This window comes from Puntigrus tetrazona, chromosome 20 (assembly GCF_018831695.1).
Source record: "Puntigrus tetrazona isolate hp1 chromosome 20, ASM1883169v1, whole genome shotgun sequence".
In the NCBI taxonomy this organism is placed as follows: Eukaryota; Metazoa; Chordata; class Actinopteri; order Cypriniformes; family Cyprinidae; genus Puntigrus; species Puntigrus tetrazona.
The window spans coordinates 24,640,116-24,657,615 of NC_056718.1; the positions used below are offsets into that span (position 1 = coordinate 24,640,116).

General features: G+C 38.4%; 1 protein-coding gene across 3 annotated transcripts in view; it reads right to left on the reverse strand.

The window, feature by feature from the left end:
- disp1 (dispatched homolog 1 (Drosophila)) overlaps nucleotides 1-17,500 on the reverse strand; it is a 52,605-nt gene that overhangs the window by 19,658 nt on the left and 15,447 nt on the right. The window contains exons 1-2 of one of the 3 annotated variants that reach the window (XM_043220504.1): nucleotides 5,429-6,241; nucleotides 1,694-2,134 (exon numbers count right to left, since the gene is read on the reverse strand). In XM_043220504.1, the coding sequence (XP_043076439.1) occupies nucleotides 1,694-2,100 (407 nt within the window). In that variant the 5' untranslated portion in view covers nucleotides 2,101-2,134; nucleotides 5,429-6,241. Of the gene's footprint in view, nucleotides 1-1,693; nucleotides 2,135-3,977; nucleotides 4,044-5,428; nucleotides 6,242-17,500 lie in introns of those variants that run through there. The other 2 variants (XM_043220505.1, XM_043220506.1) reach the window with 2 other exon arrangements.

Consider the following 17,500-nt stretch of genomic DNA (forward strand, 5'->3'; position numbering starts at 1 on the left):
TTCACTTTTAGGTATCCGAGCACTTATTTGGCAGCTAGCAAGGCAATTTTTGAAGAGTTGATTTGCCGTTTTCCCAAATCAGTTGATCTATCAACTGCAGTTGGGTTGGGTTGATCGTTACAAAAAAAATAAAACAATTAAAAAAATTATCCAAAAAAAAATAAAAAATTATATATATATATATATATATATATATATATACATATACATATACATATACATATACATATATATATATATATATATACATATATATATTAAGTACATATACATATACATATATATATATATATATATATATATATATATATATATATATATATATATATATATATATATATATTCATATATATAATATATATAATTATATATATATATATACATATATATATACATATATATATACATATATATATATATATATATATATATATATATATATATATATATATATATATATATATATATATATATATATATATATATAGATATGATTTATATATATGAACGTATATATATATACAGATATATAATAGATGAGATTAAATACAATTTTAACATTATATATATATGTGTATGTATATATATATACATAGAAAATATATATATTCACCCTATATATATATTATATATATATATCAAATAAATACAGCATTAATGAGCATGATACTTTTTTGTAAACATAAAATCTTACTTGCAATAAACTGTAATAATATTTCAAAATTTCACCCTATTTTTGATCAAATAATTCCCTAAATTAGTAGCATTTGCAAAGATAAACATCGTAAAGTAGCATTTGCAAAGATAAACATCGTAAAACGGTTTATTTTTAGGGTTTTTTCTGTTTAAATGATTCAGGTTTTTGTTTAGTTTTTTTTTCATCAAAAATGTTGCCTGATGCGATTTCTTAGTTCTATTTTGCAAAAGCTATGTAGAGATCGAAATGTAGCGATGACATATTGTCCGTGGATACATTGTGACGTTGAGAGTGTTGCCATAGAAACAAATAAGAGCATAAGAGCCAACAAACAATACTTGTTCAGACACCATATATAACTTGTGATTTATTTATTTTTTCACTAGTGTGTGCAGGACACTATAAATCATTTATATAAATGAGGATAGTGAAATATTACACTCACTTCAGACAGTGACCACTGTTTTACTTTAATTGCTAATTTCTTTTACGCCCCAGACTGAACTAATTCGAGCATTGCTTGGTAATTGGTTGAACTAAATGGGTATCACCTAACTGTGCGATTAAATTGAGCTATTTTAACTCACAACATGCCTTTATATGTGATGAATTTGTTCATATTTTATTAAAGCGCCACCACAGGCACCGAAAGACGGACATGCATGCAGGTCATTAAAAAAAATGCTAATTTAATTTCTTACACCATGCCTTTATTTTGACTTTTTGTTCAACGACACCCAAGCGATTCGTTCAACCTTTGCGCGAAGCTAATTTGCGGCCATTTCATAAAAGCGGCGTTCGTGAGCTCTTAAAACCGGCACCCAGTGGTGAAGAACGAATCTGCATTTCCATTCAGGCGAGTATTATGCTAATGATTTAAAAACGACTCATTCGAACGATTCAGAGTCGACTCTTTCCGATTTAAGAGATCCCAGGACGCTCCGAGGTGTCTGAATGCGTTGAATGCCGCCGCTACGAGACAGAACAGGCTCTCACCTCAGCGTGGCCATGTTGGGCTGGTTCTGGAGATGCTCGGGCCAGCGATGCTGCATGCAGAAGCAGCGGACGCCCTGGACGCAGCACGAGCCCACGTGAAGCGCCGCGGACGACAAGGAGCTCTGGAAGAGAGCGCAGTCCTGCTGGTTCCCGTTGCAGCAGACGGGCTGCCGGGGAGAGCAGTAAACGCAGCAGGCCGGCGGGAGAGCGTTGGGCAGGAGCACGGCCAGCCTCTGAGAGCCCGGCGAAGACGGACGCGCGGCCCCGTTGGGTTTCAGGCCGCCGTTGTGACCCGCTTGGGCCTGGTCGCTGGTCTGCGCGCACGGCTCGTCCTCCGGCTCTCCGATGGCGTTTGCGGAAGTCGAGGATCCTCCATTGCTGGTGCTGAAGCCCTCGCTCAGGGCCATGATCCCTCGTGGATCGGCTGATCGGGACCTTAATCTGCGAATGAACAACACACGGTCACTCGTGCACAACTCGAGCCATCTCTCATAACGGTTAAAACATCAACTAACTAACCGACCCTCGAGATAACAATCAAGCGAGGAAAACTAGGGCTGTCGTCAACTGAAGGCGGCTGGAATACACTACGCTGCTTTTAAAATTCCAACAGCTAACAACGTAATTGAAAACTAGAAATATTTTTGTTGTAAAAACCCACCGATCTGCTTCTGAGGACTTGTGGTAACTATTTTACGTCGCGTATACACGCGATTTATGGTGCTTCGAAATAGCGGTCGCTATCCACCAGCATTGCCAGTCTTGCGAGTAGTTTTCATTTTCTGGGTTTTAAAACGAAAACGCACTAGTGTAAACGGGCCTGAAGTTGTCCCCATCACGAAGAAACAAGCGCCTTGTTGCTAGGAGACGCGTGTGAAAACGAATGCATGGTAAAATCGGCTGAAAATTTCAAACGTTGCAAAAAATCTCTGTGTATTGCAAGCTTTAGTCGGCTATTCACGAGTTTATTAATCCAATTAAATCACGATAATGGGCCTTTAATTGCCTAGTGAGTGCACACATAAAGCTTAAAGCATCCATATTTTGGATCACTTTCAATTTTTTTTGGTTTCACTAATTTTGGTGTGATTTTCCCATTTCTATTTATTTTTAGGAATTTTATTACAGTTAGTTATTTTAGTAGCAAGTTGAAGTAAATAGGAAAAATGTTGACTCGGCAACTAGCTGAAATGAAATATTTCTTCTTTTATTTTTATATTTGGGTTAGAGCTAATTTTAGTTTATTTAAATAACAGAATTGTAATTTTCTTGACTTCAACTGGTGAAAATATAATAAATGTACAATTCTGGTTTTGATTCCAATTAAAAAAAAAAAATTAAATTTAAAAAAATTAAATTATATATATATATATATATATATATATATATATATATATATATATATATATATATATATATATATATCATTCAACTCATCAACATTCCAGTTTTCTCAAATTTTATTCAAACTGTCTCATGAGTTGAAGACTACTACACAAAAAAAAAAAGACTGATATTTAAATTTAAATCTTTATCACAGCCGTGATTCCCAATGCATTTCTAGCTATTTTTTCTAAATAAGAAACATTTCTCTGACTAGTTAACATTCACGCCATGAACAAAAAGAAAACAAAAAAGTGTAAAATGCTGTCATTTCTCAAAGAACACTGCAGCATTTATTACACATCTGTGTGTTGCTGCAACAGAAATGTTCTCTATGGAGAAAATAAACGCGATTCTTAACTTCAGTAGAACAGCCATCGTAACTGAACCTCAGGGAAAGCATTTGGTTGCAGTATTTTTTATGCATATATATATATATATATAAAAAAAAAAAAACTTCAGACTGAGAACCGGTTCTCGATTACCAAGCAGGAAGAATGGCTTTGTGAACAAAGCGAATTTCAAAGGCGCTGTCTGATTGAAAAGAACAGGTTCAAACACATTGGACAGACAGCAGAGGAGTCGACGTTTCACGGTATGCTTGAATTTCAGCCCCTATGGCCAGGAAATTGTTGCAGAGGAATGACATGGGCGATATTAAATGTTTCATTGGATGTTTTTAACGCGCACGCCATGCATATCGCAGTAAAATAAGATCCAACCGTAGTACTCAGGTAAATGCATGCTTGTGATACTGGAGGTTTGCCCAGACACACACACACACACACACACACACACACACACACACACACACACACACACACACACACACACACACACACACACACACACTGAAGCCACGGTCAGCTCTCTCTGTCGAGTAAATCACCCGCGTTCTTACGTGACAGGTGGGGAGACCTGCACGACTCCGACGGAAACCGAAGATCGCCTCCGACCGCAGAGCAAAAAAAAAAAAAAAAAAAAACGTGCATCCAAAATAAGTGCCCGGCTTCATGAAAGATCTCGTTTGATACAGAGGTGAGCAGGCTGTCCTGTAAACACTGCGTCCAAAATACCTCCTTGCACCAACAAATCCGGGTTGTGCTTAAAAAGCAGCCAGATAGAGAGAGCTCTTTCTGAAAGAGAGAAACCCAAGGGAGGGAAAACCATGAATGCTCAGAGTAAAGCTGGGCGTCTCGTGCATCCGCTCTGAACGCCGGAGGAAGATCATAACAAGAACAATTATAAATAGCCTCCAAGAAAGAAATACGCGTTGTGCTGGGGGGAAGAAACGAAGGCAACGGTCCTCGAAAAAGCGCCATTTCTCAAAACGTTTCTTAATAATGTGTTAACAGAGCATTTGGTCACATTTATGCATTGTGTTTGAAGCCTGAAGTCTCACTGCCTGGTGTGTTTTAGAGGATGTATGAAGGAACCACAAGTGATTTTAACTATCAACATTTTCACGTTGCACAGTACAACTTGGCTTCTTTTTCAACACTAGATGTATTGCATTATCATTTCAAATCATACAAAACTGTCAAATGTTTTGCTTAAAGCGTGCTTGAGCTATTATTCATTAAAATAACTAAATATCGATATTTTGCCATCTAATGCAACTGGATTCACTAGCTATAATTCAAACTAAAACAACTTTCATGTGCGTGTACAGATAATTATAAATACAAACAAAAACACACACACACACACACTTCAGAAATATGATTGTTTTTCTTTTTTAAAGAATTAATTATGAAGTTGAAACTAAAGTGTATATATATATATATATATATATATATATATATATATATATATATATATATATATAATTTTTTTCTTCACAATTCTTTTTTTAAAAAATAATTTTTTTAATGATTTAAAAAATTGTAATATTAATAAAACTATATATATATATATATATATATATATATATATATATATATAATTATATTATATTAATATATATGCATTAAATTATATACACAATTGTTTTTCAAAACAGGATTAAAAATATTGTTTAAAAATAAGATATATATATATATATATATATTATTTATATTATTTATTTATTTTTTTTTTTTTAAATAATTAATAGTACATTTGTATGAGCAAAAAATCAGCATATATAATTTTCTTTTCAGCATAACTATAAGACCAGGACAAGCAGCAACCTCAAAATAAGCAAATAAATAACATAAAAACAAATGAATACATTCTATAATTAAACCTAAATGACTGCGATTCGTGGAACATTACGATTTAAAAGAATCTAACAACTATAAAGGAAAAATACTGTATTGTGAATACACAAAATCGTATCGAAGTAAACCATAAACAAAAGACAAAACTTACAGAGTTTAGTAAAGATCCCAGAATGCCATTCCTTACAGGCTCGTCACACGAGTCCAAGACACAGATCTGTTTTAAACGGGTCTTTTGGGCTCTGGTTGAGATGTAATCATATAATATGTTCGGAGGTCTTCATCGGTATCACCTCAGCTCCGGCTCCAAGGGTCTGCAAACCGCGTTATTTACTCCCGGACTCGACAAACATCCAAACAACGCGCCCGAGACTCCGTCAACAAACTTCGAGTCTGCTTTAAAAGCGCACTTCCGCCCCCGGAATAGCATTCCCCGATCACAATCAAACTCGGTAGTCCTTCGGTTTTTCGTCGCGCATTTGTCGAGAACAACGGAGCGCGTTCGAGCAGCCCGTCCACGCGACGCGACGAACACCGCGGCGCTTCCATAAAGACGAGCTCCGCCGCGAGCGACGGGGCCCCTGACGTCAGCGCCGCCTCCGCCAATCAGAGCGGCCTCATTATAATACGCGGAACCGCTTTGATTTCGGCGCGGCGCCGGACGCGCGCGCGCGGCGAAGATGAAGCGGACGGACGTGAACGCGCGAAGCAAGATGTCGATTTCAACCGGAGTTTGGTTTTAACTCGGGCTTCACCGGCGCAGGAGATTATATCGATAGCAAGTCGTAACGCAGCGCACAAACGAGGTCGCGTTCAAGACGTGACTTGAGAAACTTGAGAAAAAGCAAGATGCTCTTCTGCAAAAGGTGCGCATTTAGGATATGCGCTTTGTGATTAGCCTAGAAGTGTGATTACTAGAGAGTTTTAATTCATGTAAAAACTTATGTTTCCAACACAAGAATTAAGGATGTAAGTTGTGAAATCTTTTTTTATTATTTACATTATATAATGTTAATATCGTTTATTTAATATCATACAATTTGGGTGAAAGGATCCATGGAACAAAAAAAAACTACACAATCTATTTTAATTCATTTGGAATGAAAGAGTGATGGATGGATGGATGGATGAAAAGATAAGATGACAAGAAAGACTGATAGATTGAATGAAAGACAGGCGATGGGTGGATGGATGATGGATGGAATGAAGGACGAATGGATGGAGAGACAAGAAGACATGGATAGAGCAAAAGGTAGATTGTTGGAATGAAAGAGATGGATGGATGGAGTAACAAAAGACATGAATGGTTGAAACAACAGATGGATGGATGGATGAAAAGATAAGTTGGTAAGAAAGACTGATAGATTGAACGACGGACTAATGGACGGAGAGACAAGAAGACATCGATGGAGCAAAAGGTGGATTGTTGGAATGAAAGATGAATGGATGGATGAATGGAGGTATAGAGTGAAAGACTAATATAGAGAGATAGAATGATGGATGGATGGATGGATGATGGAAAGAAGGATGAATGAAAAGGAGGATTGATGGATGGAATGAAAGATGATAAAGGATGGATGGGTGGATGGATAAAGGAACAAAAAATGGATAGATGGGTGGAAGGAAGAAACAAAAGACGGATGGATGGATGGATGGATGAAAAGATAAGATGGTAAGAAAGACTGAGATGGATGGAGAGACAATAGATGCATGGATGGATGGATGGAATGAAGGACGAATGGATGGAGAGACAGGAAGACATGGATAGAGCAAAAGATAGATTGTTAAAATGAAAGAGATGGATGGATGGGTGAATGGAGGTATGGAATGAAAGACTAATAAATAGACTGATATATAGATATAGAGATGGATGGATGGATGGATGGACAGAGACTGATATACAGACAAACTCATCCCAACTCCACATGTTCAAACTCAGCTGCAGGACTATGAGGGTCTGAGTAAAGATGCCTGTCTGAAATAACAACAGACAGCTGAACTTCAAAGAGAGAGAGAGAAGAGAGAGAGAGAGAGAGATATGAGAGAGATGGAGAGAGAGAGAGAGAGAGAGATGAGAGAGAGAGAGAGAGAGAGAGAGAGAGAGAGAGAGAGAGAGAGAGAGAGAGAGAGAGAGAGAGAGAGAGAGAGAGAGAGAGAGAGAGAGAGAGAGAGAGAGAGAGAGAGAGAGAGAGAGAGAGAGAGAGAGAGAGAGAGAGAGAGAGAGAGAGAGAGAGGAGAGAGAGAGAGAGAGAGAGAGAGAGAGAGAGAGAGAGAGAGAAGAGAGAGAGAGATGAGAGAGGAGAGAGAGAGAGAGACAGAGAGAGAGAGAGAGAGAGAGAGAGAGAGAGAGAGAGAGAAGAGATGAGAGAGAGAGAGAGAGAGAGATGACAGAGATGAGAGAGATGGAGAGAGAGAGACTAGAGAGATAGACTGAGAGAGAGAGAGAGAGAGAGAGAGGAGAGAGAGAGAGAGAGAGAGAGGAGAGAGACTGAGAGAGAGAGAGAGAGAGAGAGAGAGAGAGAGAGAGAGAGAGAGAGAGAGAGACTCAGAGAGAGAGAGAGAGAGAGAGAGAGAGAGAGAGAGAGAGAGAGAGAGAGAGAGAGAGAGAGAGAGAGAGAGAGAGAGAGAGAGAGAGAGAGAGAGAGAGAGAGAGAGAGAGAGAGAGAGAGAGAGAGAGAGAGAGAGAGAGAGAGAGAGAGAGAGAGAGAGAGAGAGAGACAGAGAGAGAGAGAGAGAGAGAGAGAGAGAGAGAGAGAGAGAGAGAGAGAGAGAGAGAGAGAGAGAGAGAGAGAGAGAGAGAGAGAGAGAGAGAGAGAGAGAGAGAGAGAGAGAGAGAGAGAGAGAGAGACAGAGAGAGAGAGAGAGAGAGAGAGAGAGAGAGAGAGAGAGAGAGAGAGAGAGAGAGAGAGAGAGAGACAGAGAGAGAGAGAGAGACAGAGAGACAGAGAGAGACAGAGAGAGACAGAGAGAGAGAGAGAGAGAGAGAGAGAGAGAGAGAAGGCACTGGAACTGGATGAAGCTGTAATCAAAACGCTCCGGGCGAACTCTGTATCGATCGCCAGCACTTCATCAAAGCTGACAAGGTCAGCCAACAACACAGCGGGGGAGAAGAAAGAAAAAAAAAAAAGAAGGGAAGAGAAAAGAAAAAGAACATCACAGAAAGACGAGGGTCACAGAGGAAGGGTGGGTTATGATGTTGTCTGAGCCCTGGATAGTACCTTTCTCCTGCCATAAGCTAACGGTTAGCTAATGCCACCTTCTAAGTGAACACGCAAATGTCTCGTCTAACGCTTCAAGTAAAAATCTCGTCTAAGTGCTTCGACTGACACAGAAAGTGTGTGAACCTCTGCTCACCGCTCAGCGAGAGCCTGAGCCAGTCTCCGGGGGACCGAATCTCTCCGGGATGAGTCCCACCTGTGCTTCGCCGCGCCGGAGACGGTTCAATACAAGAAACGGTTGAGAACTCAAGTGAATGTTTAGACGTCTAATGAGAAAAACACATCGACGGTAGCGTTCGATTTAGTCAAAGCATTGGGATTAATAGCCGTTGTTTAGCGCGTGCAGCTGCGGATGTAAGCCATGCGCGAGGCGGGCCAAAACGCATTCATATGCAGCTTTTGTTCTACGCTACAAAAATGTTGATCCATAAAAGCAAGGAGGAATGGGACGTTTGGCTGGAAATGAAATATGGGAGTGTGTTCCTGATTTACATTCCTCATGCGAGAGCGGAGGAACGTTTTTTTTTTAGTTAGGTAGGTTTCTTGTATACATGACTGGTTTAGTTTGAGCTAAAGTGTCTCAGCAATAGTGAATGGGTGCCGTCAGAATGAGAGTCCAAACAGCTGATAAAAACACCAAAAGTAATCCACTGCTCTGTCATCTGGTCTGAATCGGGAGAGAAATCCAATTTAGTCCAAAACGGTTATGCGAGAAAACGACAGGAGATGGACTTTTTCCACCGGAGGAAGTATTATTGCGGACTGTAGCTAGGAAGCAAGGGATTGACGCTAACAACATGCATCTTTTGTCTTTTCCAGATGTTAACCGATGAACTGGACCGGTGCGGATTACTGTGACGTTTTTATTCAGCCGTTTGGGCTCTCATTCCGACGGCACCCATTCACTGGTGAGCAAACATGGGTTTTTAGGCGAGCTGTTCCTGTGAAGTCAACATGTGCGATTCGTTTTACTTTCATGATGTGCACCGATTCATCGTGCAAAATAAGAGCGGGGTCATTAATGGAGCTGATTTTGTACAGATGTGTTTCAAGCAGACATGGACAGTATGCTGAGGCTCTGTTTATATTTCCTGACCAGCTGGAGATAAATAACCAGACGCTCACTGGTACTCGTTTTTGAAGCATTTGTACCATAACAAATATGTAAAAACCGCATGTTGCTCTTCGGTTTTCCCGCTCCTGGTTTTCTTGAGCTTTTCCAGAAGCTCTTCTGAGGTTTTTTTGAGGCGACTCGAAGCAAGAAGATGGGGATTACCAAACGCTACAGAATCACAAACACGCTGCCGTTTAACCCTAATAAAAGTCTGAACATTTTACCGAGCGCTTAGACAAAATATCAAAACAAACATTTGCACGTTTTTGTTGAGTAACGTATTTGATCGGGCTTTTATGGCTCATATAGTCTGCTACAGTGAGAGCATTGAGGAAAAACAGCTTAGACTTGAACTGAGCAAAAATATGCCGTTTGGTGCAGATGATGACCATAAAGTGATGATCGCAATGCAGACCAATTAGATTTTTATAACCGTAGTTCAGATACTCTCATAAAATTATATAAATATCAGTTAAGCTCCAATCATATGTTTTAGTTGAAACGAACAAATAAACATTCCTAGATCATCATATTTTTATCGGCTGTTTTGGACTCTCGTTCTGACGGCACCCATTCACTGCAAAGCATCCATCGCCGAGCAAGCGACAGAATCCTATTTCCTCACATCTGATGAAGAAAAAACGGATTTCTGGGCAAACTATTTATTCATCGAAATTCTATATAGGTGCAAGAAGCACTTTTGAAACCTTCGGTCGCATCCTTCCGACGCGTCCCGCGGCCTGCAAAAGTTTACGCGTTACGCGAAAGAGCCGGCAGAAGGACGAGAGATCGGAGCGAACGCGGCTCATCCTTTGAGGAAGGTCTGAGATCCGGCCTCGGCTCTGGAATTCCTCCGCCGCTGGACGAGGGGGTGGAGAGGGACCGAGCGGCCGGAGGAGGGAGGACGTCTGTCAGACACGGTCTTCTGGACGTCCACCCACCTTTTGGAGTGTGGATGTCAAATTTCTCTGGGGGCCTCGGATTCCAAAGCGAGGGAGGTTCGGGGGCCAGAGGAATTCTGACATGATGTCTCAAGGCCAAAATGAAGAGAAACAGCAGCCTGATGGCGTCTAGGGGTTTAAATACTAAAACTACACGCAACATCCTCTCTGATAAACGTTACTTCTGCTCTGCATTCTTTTGGTCAAAAACACTGTAAAATTGTGAAATATTATTACGATTCACGATAACTGTTTTTTACGTCAATATAGTGTATAATAGAATTTATTTATGTGATCGACGCTGGATTTTCAGCATCATCACTCCAGTGGAAACTGCGATGCATTATATTTTTCGCGATTGCTTGATTAACAGAAAGTTCAAAAGAACAGCATTTATTTAAAAAAACAAGTATTTTGTAACATTATAAATGTCACTTTTGAATAAAAGTACGTATTTATTTCCCAATTTTTTTTCCCTAGAAGGAAAAAAAACATCATACTTCTGTTTAGCAAGGACACATTTAATTGATCAAAAGTGACATTTATCACCTTAATAATCGTACTCACTCCAGATCATATAAAATTGGCTAACCATGTAAAAGTACAAGAGAGGAACGTTTTGCACGAAAGAAAAAAACCCATTTAGTTTCTCTTACCAGACCAAGAAGCTGAACAACAAACCTCACCGCATCTGGAAACTCAAAACCTGGCATTAACATTAATATCAGATTAAAGCCGATTCCGCACGGCAGAATTAAATCATAAATCCTTAACTGCTGAAAGTCGAACACAAACATTTGCGCAAGCCAACCGCAAAAAAATATTTGAGTACATTTGTGATAAACGACCGCAAAAACCGCAAAAATATCATAAGTGCGTAATAAATTTCAGCTGTTGCCGCGCGGTTACGCCCGGGACGCCGCGGCCTGGTCTGCGTCTCGTTCCGCTTTCATGCCAACACAAACCAAATCACCTCACCCTGCATGATTTCACTCAACGGCCCCGGGAAAGACAGACGTGTGTGTGTGTGTGTGTGTGTGGTCTGATTTTAATGAACAGGCCCGTACTAACAGCGCTCCGCTGGCGTCCCGCCTGTGTCATGTTTCCAATGAGCGCTGCGAACCAACAGCTGCTGGCCACATTAAAAATGTGAAGAGAACACGACATTAAACGATCCGTTCACGTCGCATTAGAAAAGCGCGCGTTCATGCGCCGCGGGTTTTCGCGCGTTAAACATCCGCTCGCCTCCAGATCTCCCTTTTAGCCCACATTTGGGGCACTCGAAGCTGGACGCGAACCACAAATGCTTTTGTTAAAATGCGAGCGTACCAGTAAATATTCCCCCTAAGGGCCGCTTTCTGGCTTTTCGTGCCAAATGTGACACCGTGGGATTGTGTTATCAATGATCTAAAGCCTGCCCTATCATACTTGACATGAAAAGCCCTGTTCAAGATCAAAACTTTGATGAAAAACCTGTTGCATTACTCCAAGCGTTCCATCACTGGATAGCTTTTCTCTTTTATATATATGACGGTATAAATAAAGTAATTTATTGAAAGAATGCAACTTGGGGTACTTGATTATCATCTTCATTTAGGAATGTGACCATCTAGGAACATTTATCAATCTTCAGTACATTATATGTTTCGATCATTTAAATATCATCTAACTAAGACACGATCGGAGCTGTAGAGCAACGACTGATATTTATATCATTTAGCATCTGACCTACGGTTATAAAAATCTAATTGGTCTGCATTGCGATCATCACTTTATGGTCATCATCTGCACCAAACGGCATATTTTTGCTCCGTTCAAGTCTAAGCTGTTTTTCCTCAATGCTCTCACTGTAGCAGACTATATGAGCCATAAAAGCCCGATCAAATACGTTACTCAAGAAAAACGTGCAAATGTTTGTTTTGATATTTTGTCTAAGTAAAATGTTCAGACTTTTATTAGGGTTAAACGGCAGCGTGTTTGTGATTCTGTAGCGTTTGGTAATCCCCATCTTCTTGCTTCGAGTCGCCTCAAAAAAACCTCAGAAGAGCTTCTGGAAAAGCTCAAGAAAACCAGGAGCGGGAAAACCGAAGAGCAACATGCGATTTTTACATATTTGTTATGGTACAAATGCTTCAAAAACGAGTACCAGTGAGCGTCTGGTTATTTATCTCCAGCTGGTCAGGAAATATAAACAGAGCCTCAGCATACTGTCCATGTCTGCTTGAAACACATCTGTGCAAAATCAGCTCCATTAATGACCCCGCTCTTATTTTGCACGATGAATCGGTGCACATCATGAAAGTAAAACGAATCGCACATGTTGACTTCACAGGAACAGCTCGCCTAAAAACCCATGTTTGCTCACCAGTGAATGGGTGCCGTCGGAATGAGAGCCCAAACGGCTGAGTAAAAACGTCACAGTGATCCGCACCGGTCCAGTCCATCGGGTTCGTAAAGAGAAAATGTGCGCATTTGTAAAAGATTCTGACGGCACCCATTCACTAAAGTGGATCCATTGCTAAGCCGGTGATGGAATGCTACATTTCCGACAAAGAAACAAAGTCATCGACCCGAGGGTGAGCACATTTTCAGCTAATTTGAACTATTCTTAAAATTAATAAACTAATAAACAGGGCCTTTTCCGTTGGTCGCCATCACGACGGTTATCAAGCGTGCAAAACGCTCACGTTTTTGTTGAGAAGTGCATCTGAAACATTAGCGTCAGGGCACCAGCAGACGGACCGAATGATGAATGTGTGCTTTGACAAAGTGTCCCGTAAATACAAACATGTCGTTTTTTTCTATATCAAATGACTGCCGGTCCGTTTTTCTGATGTGATTTTAAGGGGCTTCTGTGTAAATCTTAATGGTCGGATGAACTCGCTTTCTCCTCTGTTTGATGACAAATAACGTCAGAAAAGTGATACTGTGGTAGGACAATGACAGCGATAGTGGTTCGGAAAGGAGAAATCCGGGCGCTTTTGTACGTTTAACCCCCCCCGAGTACTTTAAAAGAACAGATCAGGTGTCAGGACGCGGTGCAAAAATACAGCACATCCCACAAAAACAAAGAAAGAATCCATGTAACACGTTTTTACAATCTGGTGTAGAAACAATTTCCACTTTTAAAAAAAAAAGTAAAAGTTTTGATGCACAAAGGCTGAACGTTTTTTATTTTTTACTGTAAATATGCTAAAAAAATAAATAAAAATAAAAAAATAAAGATTTGTCATATATATATATATATATATATATATATATATATATATATATATATATATATATATATATATATATATATATATACACACACACTGTATTTTTATTTTTTATTTTATTTGTTATATTAATATTATTATGTTTTTTAAAGAAGTTTTTTCTGCTTAAGGCTGATTTAGTTGCAATTTAAAATGACTTTTTCAATTTTTAATATACTTTAAAATGTAATTTTATTTCATCGATTTGTTATTAATGTTAAAAACAGCTGTGCAACTGTAAAAGAAAAAAAAAGTAGCATGCAAACTCATTTCAAACTGATATAAAAATGATTCTATTTTTTAAAAAATGCTGCCGTTTTGTTTTATTGTAGCGGCAGTGTATATAATACATGCTGAGATATGCAGAACTTTCATGCAGAAAAACTCAGAACGCGTCTTTCTCTCGTTTATTTGAACAGACGAGGGTCGTTCCAAAACACTCACGAATCCAAGAGCGCAAATCTTCACAATAAATGGGGTGTGCGTAACGCTTTTGGCAGCCAGATATTGATACCTAAGACCTTAAAACCGAGAAACACGTAAGCTCTTGCCATACTTGGATTTATTAGATGATTATACGAGAAGATTTCTTAGCTAAACGCGCTGTGAAGTGACTAGCTGACTACAACGCGTCCTCCACCCAGAACCTGCTGGGGCCTGCGATTAATCCTTCATCCGCTAAACGAGGTCGAAGCATGTTAACGTCGGTGACATCAGGAGCGGCTCTGACAGGAGCGGATCTCAGCGGACGTTACGAGGCGTATTTCCCAGCACCGAGGCCGCAGGGACCAGGAACGGGAGAAAACACAGAGCCCTTCCAGAACGCCCTGCGCAAACTCATTTTCCAGAAGTCAGCAGCTAAACTTATATCATCAGGCAAACGCTCTGTATTCTCAGTGTGGTGTCATAAAAATGTGCGAAAACTCTTAGGACACTGCAGCTCTGTTCCTAAACCTACGGAAACAGCATTTGAAGGGATCTTATAAAAGCGATCCAACCAGAGGAACTTTAGCATCCCTGAGATATACTTATTATTTTGAACTAGATTTCATTTTTATATATTTTTTTGCATTCACTTACATTTTTTTTGGTTAAAACTGAATAAAACAAATATTAAATATTAAATATTTTATGCAAACAATTATATTCTTTTATATTATATATATATATATATATATATATATATATATATATATATATATATATATATATATGTGTATGTGTGTATATATATATATATATATATATAACATATATATATATATATATATATATATATATATATATATATATATATATATATATATATTTTTTTTTTTTTTTTTTTTTTTTTGGTTAAAACTGAATAAAACAAATATTAAATATTTTTTGCAAACAATTATATTCTTATATATATATTCTTATATATATATATACACACACATGTATACTTAAAAATGCATATATATAAAATGCATGTATACATTTTAAGAAAAATGTTATGTTATGTGTGTGTATATATATATATATATATATATATATATATATATATATATATATATATATACACACACACACACACACACACACATACACACATACACACACATACACACACATAAGCATAATGTATTTTTATTATAAATGTATACATATATTATATATATATATATATATATATATATATATATATATATATATATGCGCATTTATTTTTATTAAGTACAAAGGTTTACTAATAATTTACTCGGTTTAATAATATTATGTATAATGCAAGGATGCAATAATTTGATCAAAGGTGACAGTAAAGACGTTTATAATGTTTTAAAAGACTTCTGTCTGAAGTAAATGCTGTGCTTTTGCACTTTATAAAAATAAAACGCGATTAGAACGATTTCCCACGGATCGGCGACATTTTACGACAGATTCGAGTAGAAAATGGTTAATTTCAAATCGTAATATTCGTACAATTTTTACTGTATTCGTTTCGCCGCGAACCGTCCTGTGGTTAAGTTCTTGCAGCAACTTTCCAAGATTTACAAGCTTCGACAAATCACTCTTTCTTAAAGACTTCCCGCTGCCGTAAAACCATTATTTTGATGCACAACTGTGTATTCGTACAGAACGGGCGATTCGTGTGGAGGACGTGTGAAGAGACGTTTCAAAGCAGAACCAGAGCCATAAAACCGATAACGGCGCGTCGGACAATCGAGTCAGTGTTAGCGTCCGAGACGGAGGGGGGCGGTCGATGCATTGTGGCATAATGGGCTTTAAGTAGTTTTCCAAACAGCACCGAGCGAATATCCACCTCAAAGATTTATAGGAGGAACCCCAACACGCTGTCGCACTAAAGAGAAAAATCCAGCGCCACCACGCCACCAGCTATCAGAGCGAAAGCCAGCCCAGAGGAAACCTCCGTAATTACTCTTAGCGCTTGTTTTTGTATTTTTTTTTTTTTCAGCCCATTCTGGAGAGATTAGAGGCCTTAGCCGTCCATTTCTGCGGTCTGTCATTGTTGCGAGGCCGCTAAATATTTGCTCTTCCCAGCTCGGGATGCGAGGATGAGAAGAGGCTCTTTGTAGCGAGAGGTCAGAGGCCTCCGATCTCCTTCCTGAGACCCAGCCCCGGAGACCTCGGCGTCTTCGGCCGTTCAGTTAGTGCACGGCGTCTATCGGGGTTGAGCGGGAACCGGAGCAGAACGAAAAACTGTCTCCGTGCTTCATTGATAAAAATAAGCCCCGCTGATCACTTTTATTCAGCGAAGACACGTGAAATTGATCAAAAGCAACCATGAAAAAACTGTTTTGGCTCTTTCTATATGATGCATGTATTTTTCAGCTGCAGTCGAGAACCATAAAATAAAACGTATAGAATATATAAAATAAATCAGGCTTATAATTCTGGCTGAAAACATAAAAGAGGTTACATAATGGACGGTTAAATGTTATTTAAAACTGTGGGCAAACAATAAAATAAATAATAATAATAATAATAATAATAATAATAATAATAATAATAATAATAATAATTATTATTATTATTAATAATAATAAAATAAAACCTTTGTTTACTTACACTGAAAATGATACATGAATAATGAATAAACATTTTCAGAGAAAAAAATCATTTTAAATTAATTTTTTCATTCTTAAACATTAATAATATATAATAATTATTCTTGAGATGCAAATCAGCATATTAAAGTGATTTCCGGAAAATCATGTGACGCTAAAAACTGGAATAATGATGCTGAAAATACAGCTTTGATCACACGAATAAATTATTTTACAACATATTCGTATAGAAAACCGCTATTATAAATTTTTTATATATATTTTTAACCATTTTTTACTGTATTTTTGTAATAAATGCAGCCTTGGTGAGCAGAAAGAGACTTATTATAAAAAAAAAACAATCCCACCCACAAACTTTGGAACTGCATATTAGTGAATAATTATGTGGTATTATATTTGAATAATTATTATATGCAACGGTCGAAATGACGCTCGGAGCGAAGCCCTCACGCGACACATCTCGACTAAATCATTTGCACGAGCTGCAAACCTTTAAGCCTCTCGAGTTATTAATATTGGCACAAACAACAAACAGTCTGAAAGCCGAGCATCACGGGATCAGTGCTACACTTCAACCCTGTCATTAAGACACTAATCAGGAGTTTTATCTGACGCCAGGGCAATCGTGAAGTTTAAGAGC